This window comes from Schistocerca americana, chromosome 7, assembly GCF_021461395.2.
Source record: "Schistocerca americana isolate TAMUIC-IGC-003095 chromosome 7, iqSchAmer2.1, whole genome shotgun sequence".
Taxonomy (NCBI): Eukaryota; Metazoa; Arthropoda; class Insecta; order Orthoptera; family Acrididae; genus Schistocerca; species Schistocerca americana.
Genome location: NC_060125.1, coordinates 554,589,656 through 554,608,792, shown reverse-complemented (window position 1 = coordinate 554,608,792; position 19,137 = coordinate 554,589,656). Strand labels below are relative to the sequence as shown.

Genomic DNA, 19,137 nt, shown 5'->3' with positions numbered 1-19,137 from the left:
CTTCCAGCTCTTATTAACTTTAAAGCTCACATTCTGAGTTGTTTTGTCAACATTTATTTCTGTTAAACAAAAGTCACTGTATGATTTTTGTATGACCTCTAAAGTGTACTGGTCACGTTATATATTTCAGAGCCATGCATCAACAATATTGTAATACTGTGCAGGCTAACTAATGCAAAACTAGTTTTGTGTGTGGGTTTTTTAAAACAGTTTATTAATGTTGTCTGAGGCCAATAATCAAAAACAGATGGCAGAACTATGTGAGCGAGCCAAGAGGCAGCTAGCAGAACAGTACAAGCATCATGAGGAGCAGAGAGCCAAAACAAAGGCAGCAAATCAATCAGTTAGACAGATTGTCCCTCAAGAGGCCAACTCTTATTTTGCACAAACAAGCATACTACCTATTCCTTTTCCTTCAACTTCTTTGTTTAGAAACGTTTAATGGTTGTAGAATTTTGAGATAATTTTTTTTTTCAACAGTTTCCACCCATTTGGAGATCCAAAAGCATCAAAGTACAGGAAACTGAATCACCACTCAGAAATTTCTATTGCATGATCAGAGAAATATATTTCTGAATTACACTTAACTTGTTTCTTTAAGTCACTATCACATTGCATATTCATTATCAGTTGTAATGAGGCAGTTTAACTGCCTGCATAATAAACATTAAACAGTCTGTTTTCTTTTTTTAATGAGTCACAAAGAAGCTGTCAAGTGCAACCTCTTTTTCTTAAATAATTTGTACAATTATTAACATTTTGTACATAATGCAGGAAAACTCAACAACGCACCATCTCTCTGACTTTGCAGGAATAGAAATGCTAGAAACAGTTTGTACTCGAAGCAGAAGTTCAATCAGGCACTGAGTGAAAAAGGATTGGGAAGCTGTGCAATTTTAACTCTAATACAAGCAAGACAGGCAAGGACATGTCTCACATGCAATCCATCATTCTTCAGTCGAAACAGACACCTCCTACATCTAATTGTGCCAGAGGTTATATTCTGCAAACTGAATAGAAAATGAAACAGAACTCTTAACTAAGTAATTCTCAAAAAATGCAGAATACTCAACAAAACCTACAGACAAACATGTTAAAAATTCTTCATTAAACTAATTAAATATAGATGTAACGCCTTACTTCAATATACCGTCCATCGCAAATCCTTAACATGACATCCCATAGCCTCCATAGCTTCATGCCAGTCTCCTGAAAACAAGAAACATAATTTCTTAGCTACTGCTACAAATGGAAATCGTCAAGTCCATATAAAAAATGTACAGAGCCACACTCTCTAGAGAGCATACAGAAATGTTAGCATGCAGTTAATGCTACAAATGTTCTCTCAAACTGTTCCATTCAGACTGTTTTAAATGATCACATATTTTACTGATGCAGAGTGAGATGTGGGAAACATCTGCTTTAAGACGATATTAGCAAAATGAGTTATTTAGAAAAATGAATAACTTGGATAATCTCCCAATTTATATGACCTTCACAAGCAAACACATTATAGAGTTCTCTACTGAACTAAGTTGTGTTAGCCTTATCTCCTATTATCTTTATTTTGGCTTTAAATTCAAGTACTATTAAAAATGTTTACATTTTCAAGTTTCACTAGCAAGTCTACACTGTAAGGACCCTTGAAGTCATCAAAAGAGCTCAAGTGGTGATTTTGCAGATTCTGAGGCAGTCATTGCCAAAGATAATTAATGTGAGTGAAAGGATAATAAGTAGAACTGCTGAGGAAGATCTTCAAAACAAATCATACAGACTGAGTGTAAGATAAACGCTCTCAGACACTGCTAGAGCAATGTCAGTCAGTTGTTGGAATTTGTTTTCATGTTCATTTAAAAATTAAGCTATGGGACAACTCACATTTCTGATCAGAGGATTTTTTACAGTAGATGCAAAAACCAACCATAGATATGTAAATGGGGTCACACACAATCCAGAAGTCATTAAGTTGTTGCCAGAACCAAATTTCCCACATAAGAAGGCAGATGGTGGGGTGATGCGCAGTGGCAAGGAGCAATGAACTACGTGACACTCCAGCCAATACTGTCATTCCACCACCTCTGCGTGTAAGCATATGTTTTGGGATGCGTGTAGAGCATTTCACACCAATTTTAATTTTATTTTAGATATGGTGAGAGTACTTAGCCAATGAAGTATTTATTATACATGGAATAAAACAAATATGAAAAGTATAACATTAAGAACTAACACTGAATTGTTTTCTGACCATATAAATTTTATTGGGAAGAGTCAAAAGCAGAAACACTGGGCCAGTGCAGTGCTCACCCAGAATTCCAGAGAAAGACACACACACACACACACACACACACACACACACACACACACACACACAGTGTGTGTGTGTGTGTGTGTGTGTGTGTGCAGTCAGTGGCGAGACCAGAAAGTGTTCTCTCTCTCTCTCTCTCTCTCTCTCTCTCTCTCTGGGCTGAATGCAGCACACAGCCACCTTCTTCCGTGCAGACCACTGTAAGTTCTGTGTGTAGCAAGGGTTTGTGTGAAATTCCTAAACATGTTGTTATTGTTGTGGTCTTCAGTCCAGAGACTGATTTGATGCAGCTCTCCATGCTACTCTATCCTGTGCAAGCCTCTTCATCACCGAATAACTACTGCGACCTACATCCTTCTGAATCTGCGTAGTGTATTCGTCTCTTGGTCTCCCTCTGCAATTTTTACCCTCCACACTTCCCACCAATATTAAATTGGTGATCCCTTGATGCCTCAGAATGTGTCCTATCAACCGATCCCTTCTTCTAGTCAAGTTGTGCCACAAATTCCTCTTCTTCCCAATTCTGCTCGATATCTCCTCATTAATTACGTGATATACCAATCTAATCTTCAGCATTCTTCTGTAGCACCACATTTCGAAAGCTTATATTCTCTTCTTGTCTACACTGTTTATTGTCCATGTTTCACTTCCATACATGGCTACTCTCCATACAAATGCCTTCAGAAAAGATTTCCTGACACTTAAATTTATACTCAATGTAAACAAATTTCTCTTCCTGAGGAACACTTTCCTTGCTATAGCCAGTCTACATTTTATATCCTCTCTACTCCGACCATCATCAGTTATTTTGCTTCCCAAACAGCAAAACACATCTACTACTTTAAGGGTCTCATTTCCTAATCTAATTCCCTCAGCATCACCTGATTTAATTCGACTAAATTCCATTATCTTTGATTTGCTTTTGTTGGTGTTCATGTTATTATTTCCTTTCAAGACACTGTCCATTCTATTCAGCTGCTCTTCCAGGTCCTTTGCTATCTCTGACAGAATTACGATGTTGTTGGCAAATGTCAAAGCTTTTATTTCTTCTCCATAAAATTTTAATTCTTACTCCAAATCTTCTTCTTCTTTTGTTTCCTTTACTGCTTGCTCAATATACAGATTGAATAAAATCGGGGATAGGCTACAACCTTGTCTCACTCCCTTCTCAACCACTGTTTCCCTTTCGCGCCCTTCGACTCATGTAACTGCCATCTGGTTTCTGTACAAATTATGAATAGCCTTTCACTCCCTGTATTTTACACCTGTCACCTTCCGAATTTCAAAGAGAGTGTAACAGTCAACTTTGCCAAAGCTTCCTCTAAGTCTATAAATGCTAGAAACGTAGGTTTGCCTTTCTTTAACCTATCTTATAAGATAAATCGTAGGATCAGTACTGATTCGCATGTTCCAACATTTCTATGGAATCCAAACTGATCTTCCCCGAGGTCGGCGTCTGTAAAGAATACGTGCTAATATTTTGTAACCATGACTTATTAAATTGATAGTTTGGTAATTTTCACAACTGTCAGCACCTGCTTTCTTTGGTATTGGAATTATTATATTATTCTTGAAGTCTGAGGGTATTTTGCGTGTCTCATACATGTTGCCCACCAGATGGGAGAGTTTTGTCATGGCTGCCTCTCCCAAAGCTATCAGTAGTTCTAATGCATTGTTGTCTACTCCTGGGGCCTTTTTTCGACTTAGATCTTTCAGTGCTGTGTCCTTTTCTTCACCCAGTACCATATCTCCCATTTAATCTTCATCTACGTCCTCTTTCATTTCCATAATATTGTCCTCAAGTACATTGCCCTTGTATAGATCCTCTACATAATCCTTCAACCTTTCTGCTTTCCCTTCTTTGCTTAGGACTTGCTTTCCATCTGAGCTCTTGAACTCATACAGGTGGTTCTCTGTTCTCCAAAGGTCTCTTTGATTTTCCTGTAGGCAGTATCTATCTTACCCCCAGTAATAAATACTTCTACATCCTTACATTTGCCCTCTATCCATCTCTGCTTAGCCATTTTGCACTTCCTGTCGATCTAATTTTTGAGACATTTGTATTCCTTTTTGCCAGCTTCATTTACTGCATTTTTATATTGTCTCCTTTCATCAATTAAATTCAATATATCTTCTGTTACCCATGGATTTCTACTAGCCCTCGTCTTTTTACCTACTTGATCCTCTGCTGCCTTTACTATTTCTTCTCTCAAAGCTACCCATTCTTCTTCTACTGTATTTCTTTCCCCCGTTTTGTCAACCCTTCCCTAATGCTCTCTCTGAAACTCTCTACAACCTCTGGTTCTTTCAGTTTATCCAGGTCCCATCCCCTTAAACTCCAACCTTTTTGCAGTATCTTCAATTTTAATCAACAGTTCACAACCAATTCTAACAGGCGGCTTCCTCTTTCATTCGTTACCCCCAGTCCATATTCACCTACTACTTTTCCTTCTCTTCCTTTTCCTGCTATCGAATTCCAGTCCCCCACGAATATTAAATTTTCATCTCCCTTAACTATCTCAATATTTTCTTTTATTGCATCACTTTTCTTCAGTCTCTTCATCATCTGTGGAGCTAGTTGGCATATAAACTTGTACTGTGGCAGGGGAGGGCTTCGTGTCTATCTCGGCTACAATAATCCATTCACTATGCTGTTCATAGTAACTTATCTGTGTTCCTATTCTTTTATTCATTATTAAACCTACTCCTGCATTACCCACATTTGATTTTGTATTTATAGCTCGGTATTCACCAGACGAGAAATCTTGTTTCTCCTGCCACCGGACTTCACTTATTCACACTATATCTAACTTTAATCTATCCATCTCCCTTTTTAAATTTTCTAACCTACCTGCCAGATTAAGGGATCTGACATACCACATTCCAATACATGGAACGCCATTTTACCCAAGAGGACGTCATCATCATTTAACCATATAGTAAAGCTGCATGCCCTCAGGAAAAATTACGGCTATAGTTTTCCCTTGCTTTCTGCTGTTTGCAGTACCAGCATAGCAAGGCCACTTTGGTTGATGTTACATGGCCAGATCAGTTAATCATTCAGACTACTGCCGCTGCAACTACTGAAAAGACTGCTGCCCCTATTCAGGAACCACACAATTTCCTGGCCGCTCAATAGATACCATCCATTGTGGTTGCACCTACAGTACAGCTATCTGAATCGCTGAGGCATGCAAGCCTCCCCACCAACAGCAAGGTCCATGGTTCATTGGGGTATACAAATGGATAATACATGATGTGTCACCAGTGCACAAATAAGCTAACTAAAAAGCTCAGTTCTGCCAGTTTCGCATTTACAAATATATCTCTCGTTGTTTTGAGCTGCAGGCAGAAATGTTTGCATGCTTTCACTCAATATTGTCCTAAAACATAATCTTCTGGGGCAACACAGCTTAGGTTGAAACATTATTTCTTCTAGAGAAATGTGCAACGACAATATTGCACGAAGTTGACAGCAGATTACCTTGCAGAAGCCTCTTCAAAAAACTCGGGATTCTCAGATGTTAATGCCAATATATTAACTCTAGTAATGGTATTCGTGTATAAGAGTGTATTAAGGATGAACTCTGACTACAACATTTTAAGTAAAAATAGTTTCCACAAAGATCATGCATCCCTGCCTACCATTCAGAAAGGAGTTCTGGCACAAAAGTCCTTCAACATGTTACCTGGGAACACGGCCATGTAATTGAAAATCCTCAGATATTAAAAATTAAATAAAAGAGTACTTATCAGCCATTCCTCATACAATTTACCAGAATATTGGAATGTAAATTCTATTCACATTAAACAGGTTTTTATCTTTCCCCGTATATAAACAACTTATTGGACAGGCAGCTTTCAGTCTGAGGTTTGAGTGACCTGCTCCTTCTTCTGTTTCCACACCTCAGTTCTGAAAGTTGGAATAGCAGTTTCTACTTTTATGTGTGCATGCCAGTGTCACATAGATTTTTCAGTCCTGGAAGCCTGCTGGACAGCCATTCTGCTTCCTTGTAATTTTATGCTCTCCAACACAATGGGATTTACGGAACAGAATGAATGAATGAATAAATAAAACCTACTGTTGAAAGGCATTTCATAACTTGAAATGTTCTATACAAAATCAAAAGGGGTTCTTTTCTGAAGTTACAGTGTGTCGCAACATTTTATATAGATGTCATCTCTAAATTCGCTGAAAAAGCCAACAAGTCTAAGAATGTTTTGCACTATTATGCAATTTGTTTAAAACACTCTATGCTGTAAATGTGGTACCAACCGTCTCTTGGTTGGCCACACAAGGCATGTCACACACTGCTCTCATCTCCACATAAGAAACATTTAAATCCACTACTGAGAGCCACTGCTCGAGAGGGCTATCTGCACTCTGAGCTCCGCCTCAGATTGTTCTCAGATTATCTTCAGACTATTCTCTGATCACACTGAGTGTACAGATGACAGTGCAATCAGATAGTGAGACTGAAGAGCCTAGCTTGAGAAAGTATACTGTAAATAAATAGATTTATGTTTTAACTGTTTTATAGTGTTTTATATGATCAATATTTCTTTCAATGTCAATGGAACTATTAAAATTTTTCTTTTCTAGGAATAGTCAGGGGCGGAAAGTGTCTAGATTTATTCATTTTTGCATTATTGTTAACTTCACAGCCCAAACCACAGGAAACTCATGATCTTTCTTTTTTCCTTGGCTAAGAGTGTCAATCCTTAGCCTGTGTCGAAGTAGAGTTCCACACCCTGTCCTATGAGGAAGTTATCTGGAAGCTCGATGAAATTTTTTGAAGCACGGATTCAAGTAGCTGCAGCTCATTTCAGAATTTTTTGCAAGTGTCTTCTTAGTAATCAGTCTTACAAGAAATGGATAGCTGAATTCCAGGGCATGATTTGGAACTGCAAATTCAACTGCACTTGAGGAACTTCTTTTCAAGATGAAATGCTTCGCAATACCATTATCAGAACCTTGCAGATCACAGAATGCAGACAGATTCTAAAGCATTGCAGTCATTGTCTTAAAAATATTCTTAAAGTAATCAAAGCTCAGGAAGTACAAGATTCTGCAGATCTTGACTTTAATGTGCTTGTTGTCACAACACTGACCAAACCTAGTTCCAAGCAAACTCACCCCACGTTGCTTATATTGACTACAGCCACAAGCCATGGCTTAAGCAGGGAATGGCAGCCCAGCCACTGATACTGCAAATTCGTGCACTCCAAAGTCTTGTGTCAAATGTTAAATCATACATGATCACAAACACTGCTTTCTACACCAAATGGAATGGCAACATTGTCATAAGCTGGAACACACAGAGCAAACGCTCCCCTGCAAAACAAACTCTCTTCCACTTCAATCTAGATTTGAGCAAATGGAAATTGACATGGTCACATATTCTGAATCTTTACCCACTCCACATAGTTCACAGGAACTATGAGCCGCAAAACAATGTACACAGCTGCAGATCAGCTCTCCTCACATGTCTCTCGCAAAATGGACCAAAACAACCTTCCGAAAGTTAAAACTGACAGTCATGTTCTGAGAACAAACCACAAACCATTCATATCTTTACAGATTTGCAATCAATCTACACCTTTCCAGTTAGATACTGGTGCTTCAGTCAAACTGATTAATCAAACCACAAACAAGGAATCGGGACATTTTCGGCTCCGAAAATCACACCTGCACCTCATAGCCAACAGCGAACATACCTGTGCTCTTGGGATGTGCATTTTGCAAGAAAATATCAAAATACAATTCTATCAGTGACATTCACAGTAGTTCAATCATATTCGAGTTCCAATATTTTTGGCATGGATCATCTGATTTGTTTGGAGGGGGGTTGGACCTGGATTTGAGGAACGTCGAGCACGAACCAAGCGTCCCCTGATCGGTTCACTGCTGTGATTGCCCCAGGTACTGCCTGCACTGAGATTGACACCTCACCCATGGTTGAGTGGGAAATCATTCCAAAGTCTGGCAGTCAGTGAAAAATTTTCCAAGGGGCTGATTGTTGGGCCTCCCAGGTTCATTTGATGAACAGGATTCCAGCATTATCTGTGGCTGACGATGTCTCTGAGCCGGATGCAGTTGTCCATCCTGTTCCAGAGGAAGCTTCTTGGCCCGCAAGGTCTGGGCATTCACAGAGGGTGGGTTTGCTGATAGTTGGAAGCTCAAACGTTAGGCACGTAATGGGGCACCTTAGGAACATTACTGCCAAGGAGGGGGGGGGGGGGGGGGGGGAGTCATTCTGGATGTGGAAAGGGTGCTTCCGGATGCCACAAAGAGTACAGGGTGCAGCCAACTGCAGGTGGTGGCTCATGTTGCTACCAATGACGTATGTTGCTTTGGATCGGAGGAGATTCTCTCTGGTTTCAAGTGGCTAGTAGAAATGGTAAAGACTGCCAGTCTTACTTGCGAGATTAAGGCGGAGCTCGCCATCTGTAGCATCATCGATAAAACAGACTGTGGTCCTCTGGTGCAGAGCTGAGTGTAGGGTCTGAATCGGAGGCTCAGGTGGTTCTGTGATCACGTAGGCTGCAGATTCTTTGACTTGTGCCATTGGGTGGTGGGTTTCCGGGTTCTGCTTAATAGGTCAGGAGTGGAAGGGACTGGATGGATTTTTAGGTTAAAGGGTCCCAGGGAACCACAGAAAGGGCGTCTGTCTAAAAGGGGACAGGTAAAACACAGTAAGTTAGTTGTAGAAACGATCGGTATTGTAGTTGTAAATTGTCGTAGCTGTGTTAGGAAAGAACCAGAGCTCCGAGCCCTAATAGAAAACACTAAAGCTCAAATAGTTATAGGTACAGAAAGCTGGCTAAAGTCGGAAATAAGTTCACCCGAAATTTTTTCAAATGATCTAACAGTGTTCAGAAAGAATAGATTAAATACAGTTGGTGGTTGAGTATTTATTGCTGCCAGAAGTAGTTTGCCTTGTAGTGAAATAGAAGTAGATAGTCCTTGTGAAATAGTATGGGATGAGATTATACTTGACAATCGTACTAAACTATTAACTGGATCGTTTTACCGCCCCCCACCCCACCAAACTCTGAAGATATAGTTGCTGAACAGTTCAAAGAAAACTTGAATCTTATTTCAAATAGGTACCCCACTCATACAGTTATAGTCGGTGGTGACTTCACTCCACCCTCGATATGCTGGAAAAATTATAGGCTTAAAGCTGGCGGCAGGAATAAAACGTCATCCGAAATTGTACTGAATGCTTTCTCAGAAAATTATTTTGAACAATCAGTTCATGAGCCCATTTGAAACATAAATGGTTGCGACAGCATACTTTACCTCTTAGCAACAAATAATCCTGGTCAAACAGTGAGTATTGTGACGAATACAGGGATTAGCGACTACATGGCAGTTGCTGCTAGGCTGAATGCCATAACGTCTACAACCATTGAAAAGGAACATAAAGTATATCTATTTAAAAAAAGCTGATAAAAATGCTTTTAACGCCTTTTTAAGAGACAGTCTTCACTCCTGATCTGATCATGTAAGCATAGAAAAGTTGTGGAATGATTCAGTATCAACAGCAATTGAGAGATATGTACCACATAAATTAATAAGTGATGGTACTGCTCCCCCATGGTACACAAAACGGGTCAGATCGCTGCTGCAGAAGCAACGATAAAAGCATGCCAAATTTAAAAGAACACAAAATCGCAACGACTGCTAAAGTTTTGCAGAAGTTCGAAGTATAGCACATACTTCAATGCGAGATGTTTTTAATAATTTCCATAATGAAACTCTGTCTCGAAATATGGCAGAAAACCAAAAGAGATTCTGGTCATACATAAAGCACACCAGTGGCAAGACGCAATCAATACTTCCACTTCGTGATAACAATGGTGAAGTTACTGATGACAGTGCCGCTAAAGCAGAGTTATGAAACACGGTTTTCCGAAACTCCTTCACCAATGAAGACGGAGTAAATATTCCTGAATTCCAATCAAGAACAACTGCCAAGATGAGAAACATAGCAATAGATATCCTCAGTATCGCAAAGCAGCTTAAATCATTTAATAAAGCCAAGGCTTCTGGTCCAGACTGTATACCAGCCACATTCCTCTCAGAGTATGCTGATACAATAGCTCCATATTTAGCAATTATATACAACCGCTCGCCCACAGAAAGATCCGTGCCTAAAAACTGGAAAATTGCTCACTGCTCAAGTCACACAAATACCCAAAAGGGAAGTAGGAGTAATCCATTGAATTACAGGCTCATATCACTAACGTCGATTTGCATTAGGGTTTTGTAACATATACTGTATTCGAACATTATGAAGTACCACAAAGAAAACGATTTATTGAATAGTCAGCACGAATTCAGAAAATACCGTTCTTGTGAAACATTACTAGCTCTTTATACTCATGAAGTAATGAGTGCTATCGACAAGGGATGTCAAATTGATTCCATATTTTTAGATTTCCAGATGGCTTTCAACATCGTTCCTCACAAGCGTCTTCTAACCAAACTGCAAGCCTATGGAATATTGCCTCAATTGTGCGACTGGTTTCATGATTTCCTGTCAGAAATGTCACAGTTCGTAGTAATAGACGGAAAGTCATTGAATAAAACAGAAGTAATATCCGGGCGTTCCCCAAGGAAGAGTTACAGGCCCTCTGTTGTTCCTGATCTATATTAACAACATAGGAGATAATCTGAGTAGCCCTCTTAGATTATTTGCAGATGATGCTGTCATTTACCGTCTTGTAAAGTCATCAGATGACCAAAACAAATTACAAAATGATTTAGGTAAGATATCTGTATGGTGCGAAAATTGGCAATTGACACTGAAGAACGAAAAATGTGAAGTCATTCAGATGAGTACTGTTATAACATCAAATTAAACATATATATTTCGAAACGACACAACACATATAAGTCACTGAGCAAGTTGACAAAGCAAGACATGTGAACATGGTAACATTCAAATGAGCACTGAGTCCAAGTCTAGTGGGGCACTTTGAATGATCGGCGAGTCACAACACTTTTCCCCCCCCTTTGAAATTTTTGCACTGGTCTTGATGGAGGTGACCTGTAGATTGCTAACATCCATAGGCGTTGTTTGACTGGCCGTAAAGTCTCGAGGAGGCGGCTTCCCGTACGGACGGAAGTGTCCCTGATGATAATGGGTCGAGATGACAGGAGACGTAGAGGTCGAATCTGCTGGGGCCCCATGCACCAATCTGCTTGTTGCAGCAAATCCAGTTGATATAACAGGAGACATGGGCGATGTGTCGCCGTCCGTAGGAGAAGGAGCGGCGTCCGTAGGAGAAGGAGCGGCGTCCGTAGGAGAAGGAGGCGAGTAGATTGGCTCCGACAGATGATGGTCATGGTTCCTGCATGGGCACGTCTCCTGGTGGTTGGTTGGTTGTTTCGGGGAAGGAGACCAGACAGCGAGGTCATCGGTCTCATCGGATTAGGGAAGGACGGGGAAGGATATCGGCCGTGCCCTTCGAAAGGAACCATCCCGGCATTTGCCTGGAGCGATTTAGGGAAATCACGGAAAACCTAAATCAGGATGGCCGGACGCGGGATTGAACCGTCGTCCTCCCGAATGCGAGTCCAGTGTCTAACCACTGCGCCACCTCGATCGGTACGTCTCCTGGTGGCGTCCGTTGTTGTACTGGTACCGAGATGACGGTGACAGGGCTGCGTTGTGAGTAATGGGAGATGCCAAGATCCCGAGCGTCAGGTAGAGCCAAAGGTGGTGTAGCAGCCTTCGGAACAGGCGTTGCCGGCACACGACGCCGAAGCTGGGCCGAATGACACGCTGCAACACCCGTGTCCGTCTGGATTTCATACAGGCATCAGCCACGGTGTCGTAAAATGCGGCCCGGACTCCATTTTGGCTGCCTGCCATATCCCCGTACCCAGACACGGTCATTGGCGGTGAACTGGCCAAGCGAAGGCACCCGCGGCCGTGAATTGGAAGGCCGCACAAGATGAAGTAGCGTGCGGGGCTGTCGACCATGTAAGAGCTCAGCCTCACTGTTTGATTGTGGATGGAACGGAGGGGCTGTGGCATGCATAACGCCGTGACGAGCACAAAAATTCGCAAATTCGGAAGAGCAAATTGCTGACCATTATCAGTAACAAGAGCAGAAGGAAGGCCTTCCAAAGAAAAAATGCGGGCAAGAGCACTTGTGGTTGCCGCAGTGGTAGGCAACGTGCAACGGACAATGAAAGGAAAGTTAGAGTAGCTGTCAATTACGAGGAGCCAATAAGTACCTAAAAAAGGTCCCGCGAAGTCAGCATGAATGCGCTCCCAGGGCATCTCAGGCGAAGGCCACGGTGACAAAGATGACTTCGGGGCGGCAGCCCGTGACACACCATGTGCGATATTTCAGAGTCGATGACAGGCCAGTACACATGACGGCTCGCCAGAGATTTTGTGCGAGAGACACCCCAGTGCCCTTGGTGCAGAAGGCGCAAGACCGATGCACGCAAAGATGCAGGTACCACAACACGCGGAGAAGCATTGTCGGTGCAAAGGAGGATAACACCATCCCTAGCCGTGAGGCAGTAGCGCAAAGCGTAGTAGTTCCGCAACGGGTCAGAAGTCTTAGCGCACTGACAATCTGGCCAACTCTTCTGAATCCAGCGCAAAACCCGGGAGAGGGTAGGATAAGAACCCGTAGCAGCCACCAGCCGGTCCCCAGGGAATCCGTCCACAACCCGCTGCTTCGCAACATCCAGGTGGAAACACAAAAGTTCGTCCCTATCAAATGCCAGATCAGGACCCATGGGAAGGTGAGACAGTGCATCAGCATTCGCATGTTGAGCCGTCAGCCGGAAATGAATCTCATAATTGAAACAAGACAAGTAAAGAGCCCAACGCTGGAGGTGGTGTGCAGCCTTGTCAGGAAGTGACAATGATGGATGAAACAAGGAAACAAGTGGTTTGTGGACCGTAACAAGATGAAATTTGGATCCATAGAGAAAAACACCAAACTTATGAAGAGCATAAATAATGGCCAAAGCTTCTTTTTCAATTTGAGAATACTTTTGTTGGGCATCCGTGAGTGTTTTGGAGGCATAAGCAATAGGTTGTTCAGAGCCGTCAGAAAAACGGTGCGCAAGGACTGCACCGACCCCGTATTGAGAGGCGTCCGTGGCAAGAACAAGATGTTGGCCAGGTCGATAAGTAGCCAGCCACGGCGCCTGTTTCAGCATAGTCTTCAATTTATGGAAAGCCGCATCGCAGACGTGGACCAGTGAAAAGGCACGTTATTATGCAACAGGCGATGTAACGGCTGAGCCACCGAAGCAGCAGACAGTAAAAACTTGTGATAGTATGCTATTTTCCCCAAGAAGGCCTGCAGTTCCTTAACAGATGTAGGGCGAGGAAGGGCATCGATCGCAGCGGCAGTTTGCTGAAGCGGATGAATACTATCCCGAGAGAGTTGAAACCCCAAGTATGTGATAGATGCCTGAAAAAATTGTGACTTCTGAAGATTACACTTAAGACCGGCAGTCTGTAAGACATGAAAAAGTGTGCGGAGGTTCTGAAGATGTTCTTCAGTGGTGGAGCCAGTGACAACAATGTCGTCCATGTTATTTATACACCCAGGGACAGGGAGAAATAATTGTTCCAAGAATCTCTGAAAGAGGGCAAGGGTGCTGGCAACCCCGAATGGCAATCGTTCGTATTGATAGAGGCCGAAAGGCGTGTTAAAGACCAGAAACTGCCGGGAAACAGCGTCGAGAGGAAGTCGATGGTAAGCTTCCGACAGGTCAATTTTAGAAAAATACTAGCTTCCCGCAAGTTTAGTGAGCAATTCTTCAGGTCAAGGCACAGGGTAAGTGTCGATGAGGCATTGCGTATTTACAGTGGCTTTAAAATTGCCACAGAGACGAATATCACCATTGGCCTTAGCAACGACAACGACAGGAGAGGACCACTCACTGGAAGTGACAGGAAGCAAGACCCCTGAATCAGTGAGACGATCCAGCTCCCGTTTTACCCGATCACGAAGGGCCACAGGAATGGGCCGAGCCCAAAAAAAAGTAGGGGGTTTGAGCGCGATATGAGCTTCCAAGTCGTTTGCACGGCCTAACCCAGGAGAAAAAAGGGACGAAAATTTCGTCAACAAGGAATCCAATTGAGCGAAGGGATAGCATCAGAGATGATATTGACAGAGTCATCTATGGAGAACCCAAAAATGTGAAAGGCATCGAAACCAAAAAGATTCTCTGCGTTACTCTGCTCGATCACAAATATGGGAACAGTGCGGATGACGGATTTGTAAGATACCTCAGCATTAAATTGTCCTAAGAGAGAGATCTGTTTATTGTACGTCTGTAATTGCCAAGTGACTGGTGATAGGAGTGGAGAACCCAACTGAAGATACGCCTGAGAATTAATTATCGTGGCAACAGAACCAGTATCCACCTGCATGCAAACATCCCGACCAAGGATTTGGACAGTGAGGAATAACTTCCCTGAAAGGGAAGAAGTGCAATTGACAGACAACACAGAAGCAGAATCAGCGTCACGGTCATGAACATCACGTATGCGGTCGAATTTGCAAACGGCAGACACATGACCCTTCTTTTTGCAATTGTGACACATGGCCCAACGTTGGGGACAGTCCTCCTCTGAATGTTTCGCAAAACACCGCGGACATGAAGGAAGTTGCCGGGGGCTTTGCTGCAGTTTCTTAGAGGGCTGTTTATGGTTAGGCCGAGGTTGCACGTGGGAGCGTACTGCGGCCACGTCCGCCGGCGGGGACGCACCGCACGCGTCGTCAACAGAGGTTGCATTTCCCCGACGTCACCCCACGCCTCTATTTGCGCCCCAGCGGCGCGAGTAATTTCAAAAGACTGCACGATGGATAGGGCTTCATCTAGAGTCGGATTTGCCAACTGAAGGGCACATTGCCTCACTTCTTTGTCGGGCACCGACCAGATAATAGCATCCCGTACCGTGGAATCGGCATAGGTTTCTTTGTGAACGTCAGTAACAAATTGACACTTTCGACTGAGGCCATGAAGTTCAGCAGCCCAAGCGTGATAGGATTGATGCGGTTGTTTTTGACAATGATAAAAGGCAACACGAGAGGCTACCACACGCATTTGCTTGTGAAAATAGACAGATAGAAGTGAGCACATTTCAGCAAAGGACAAAGACACAGGATATTTCAAAGGAACCAATTGCGACAACAACCGATACATTTGAGGTGAAATCCATGAAAAGAACAGAGACTTACATGTTCGTTCGTCCGTGACATGAAATGCCAAGAAGTGCTGTTGAAGATGTTTTTCGTAATCAAACCAGTCTTCCGCCGTCTCGTCGTAAGGAGGAAAAGGAAGTATAGACAACGACAAGAAACGCCCCGCATTTGGTGCCATGACGAAATCGCGAATCGCCGATGTTAGAAGCGTTTGCTGCTCAATGAGACCTTGCAATAGTCGCTCGACAATAGCCATGGAAACCTGTGGGTCAACGATGAAAAGGAAAAATCCACTACTTCGTTGCCAATTGTTATAACGTCAAGTTAAACAAATATATTTCGAAACGACACAACACATAAGTCTTTGAGCAAGTTGACAAAGCAAGACATGTAAACACGGTAACATTCGAATGAGCACCGAGTCCAAGTCTAGCGGCCGCTGGCTGGCTGGCCGCTTAGGTGGCACAGCTGCTGCATGGCTGGCAGACAGCACCGCATGTAGAGGACGCGCGTAATTGCGCGGCAGCAATTTGAATGATTGGCGAGTCACAACAAGTACTAAAAGAAATCCGCTAAAGTTCGCAAACCAAAGACTGTGATTCATTGGCAGAACACTTAGAAGGTGCAACAGGTCTACTAAAGAGACTGCTTACACCGTGCTTGTCTGCCCTATTCTGGAGTATTGCTGTGCGGTGTGGGATCCACATCAGGTGGGACTGATGGATGACTTCGAAAAAGTTCAAAGAAGGGTGGCTCGTTTTGTATTATCGCGAAATAGGAGAGAGAGTGCCACAGACAGGATATGTGAATTGGAGTGACAATCATTAAAACAAAGACATTTTTCTTTGCTACAGGGTTTTTTCATGAAATTTCAATCACCAGTTTTCTCCTCCGATTACGAAAACATTCTATTGGCACCCATCTACATAGGAAGAAATGATCATCATGATAAAATAAGAGAAATCAGGGCTCGCACAGAAAAATTTAAGTGCGTGTTTTTCCCACATGCCGTTTGAGAAGAAATAGTAGAAAGACAGCTTGAAGGTAGTTCACTGAACCCTCTGCCAGGCACTTTACTGTGAACAGCAGAGTAATCACATAGATGTAGACATAGCTGTAAATTAGATATTTATGAGAATGTGCGTGCTTTTGATACACAAGTATCCCCTGGCATCATTCATCAACTGTGTCAAAAACAGAACATTTGTTTGAAGGCTCTCTGAGACAGGCAAAGAATTTTCAAGCACACATTACAATCAAATACGATGCTCAATGAAAGTTTAACCGTGCACGTCCAGTGCCTCACACCATTCACCATAAAGTTGCTTCTGAACTACAGCAATATGTTTCTGCTAGTCAATGGGTGCGCCTCCTCTGGTTATCAAAAGAAAATCAGACTTTGTGCCATTTTTAAAGCAACAGTAAACATTCAAATGTTTACTGATTCTTTCCACTTATTGTGGAGCTTATGGATCACCTGGCAAAAAGGTAGACATTCATTTTTAAAATCAACTTAGCTGATGCTTCCCTTCAACTTCTCCTGCATGAGGAAAGAAAAAAACTTCTGGTGGTCAATACACACATCAGCTTGTTCCAATACCGGGCTGGTATTTCCCTCCATAAGCACATCTACTCCTGCGTAATTTCAACAATTTCTTGAACTAGTGAAAGTTTTACCATGTTCAAATTATTTGGATGACATCATTGTGTCCGGAAAAACACACCAGAACAGCAACTCAAAAATTTTGAATCTCTTTTTCAAGTTTTAACTGACACAAGGTTTAAGCATAATTTACAGAAGCGTTCATTTTTCAACACAAAAATTTGGGGCTTCTTATTGATTCCCCTGGGTACTCATCCCTCGACAAAGCACTTAAAGGCCATCTAAGATTATCTTTTCCTAAAAATGTACAAGAACTACAAACAGTTCTGTGCAAACTGACCAACTGTATCAAATTTTGTTCCGAATGCAAAATGCTGCACTTCTGCATTACCTCCAGTGCAAAAATGTTGCTTTCCAATGGATTGGATAATGCGAACAATAACTTCTAAACATTAAACATGCCATGCCTAGTTGACCATGCCTCATTCATTTTGATCCACAAAAACAAGTAGTACTTACAGCTGATGCATTACTGTGTGGAATAGGGGCAGTTTTAGCTCAAAAAGTTGGCAACAATCAATTACCTGTAGCATAACAAGGTCCACGTCAACTACAGTCAGCTGGAAAAGGAAGCCTTAGCCATGATCTATGGTGTCAGTAAGTGTAATCAGTATCTGCAGGACAGACAATTTTTTCTCGTGGCAGACCATAAGTCAGTGGCAGCCCTTTTTCATTCAATGAAAGATGTGCCTGATCATACAGCGCAGAAGGTGCAATGTGGGTCACTACCCCTTAAAATTACAACTTTGGAATTCTCTATTGGCCTGCAGCACAGCATGCGAACACGGACACTTTGTCTCACTTACCTCAGGGAAATGACCCAGAATTCAATGCATCAGAAGCTTCTTGTTTTCAAATTGATCAATTCGATTCACAAATACTTCAAGCTTTTCCCACTGACTACTAAAGAGCTTCAATCACTATGATTGCTCAAGTATTACATTCAAATGGGTTGGACTCGTAATCCAAAATAAATTTCAGATGCAGTAGTATGCAAATACTATAAACAATGCAATAGACTTTCTCTTCAGAATGGTGTCATTTTATTGCATACTCTTAATGAATAAAGCCAAGTCACAACACCCAATCACTGCAGGAACATGTTTCAAAACTATTACATAAAGGACATTTGGGAATCATTAGAACAAAGCAGCTAGTGCATCAACATTGTAATAAATGTAGCTCAGTCTTTAGAAGCAGACAGAACAAGTGACTGCTCACTGTCATGCAAGCACGGATAACTAGGCAGCACCGCCCCAGAATTTTTCAATTGGCATAGACCTGACGGTACTTGGCAATGCATCCACAATGATTTTGCTGGTCCTTTCTGGAAGACATCATGGAGGCCATCATCAACGCATATGCAATAGACTTTCTCTTCAGAATGGTGTCATTTTATTGCATACTCCTAATGAATAAAGCCAAGTCACAACACCCAATCACTGCAGGAACATGTTTCAAAACTATTACATAAAGGACATTTGGGAATCATTAGAACAAAGCAGCTAGTGCATCAACATTGTAATAAATGTAGCTCAGTCTTTAGAAGCAGACAGAACAAGTGACTGCTCACTGTCATGCAAGCACGGATAACTAGGCAGCACCGCCCCAGAATTTTTCAATTGGCATAGACCTGACGGTACTTGGCAATGCATCCACAATGATTTTGCTGGTCCTTTCTGGAAGACATCATGGAGGCCATCATCAACGCATGGTAGATATTTGTCATGCCAATGAATTTGACAATTACTGATAGCTCTAAAAAAGGCCTCACTCCTGTCTTTTGTTTGAAGGTTTGCCATGAACAATTGTTTCAATCAATAGTCCACAGTTTTCTTTGTTGGAAATTCAACAATTTCACCAACAAAATTGGGCTCATGATACCCAAAAGGCACCGTCCTCTCCTCAATGGAATGGTGAAGCCAAACATTTCATTAGCACTTTCAAGGGACTGATGCCCAAACTTTGT

At 42.1% G+C, this 19,137-nt stretch overlaps 1 protein-coding gene across 1 annotated transcript in view; it reads right to left on the bottom strand.

The window, feature by feature from the left end:
- Positions 1-550: 550 nt before the first annotated feature.
- LOC124622532 (protein AMN1 homolog) overlaps positions 551-19,137 on the bottom strand; it is a 105,423-nt gene continuing 86,836 nt past the window's right edge. Inside the window, exons 5-6 of the mRNA XM_047148265.1 lie at positions 1,141-1,209; positions 551-1,010 (exon numbers count right to left, since the gene is read on the bottom strand). Of these exons, the coding sequence (XP_047004221.1) occupies positions 1,142-1,209 (68 nt within the window). The 3' untranslated portion in view covers positions 551-1,010; position 1,141. The remainder of the gene's footprint in view (positions 1,011-1,140; positions 1,210-19,137) is intronic.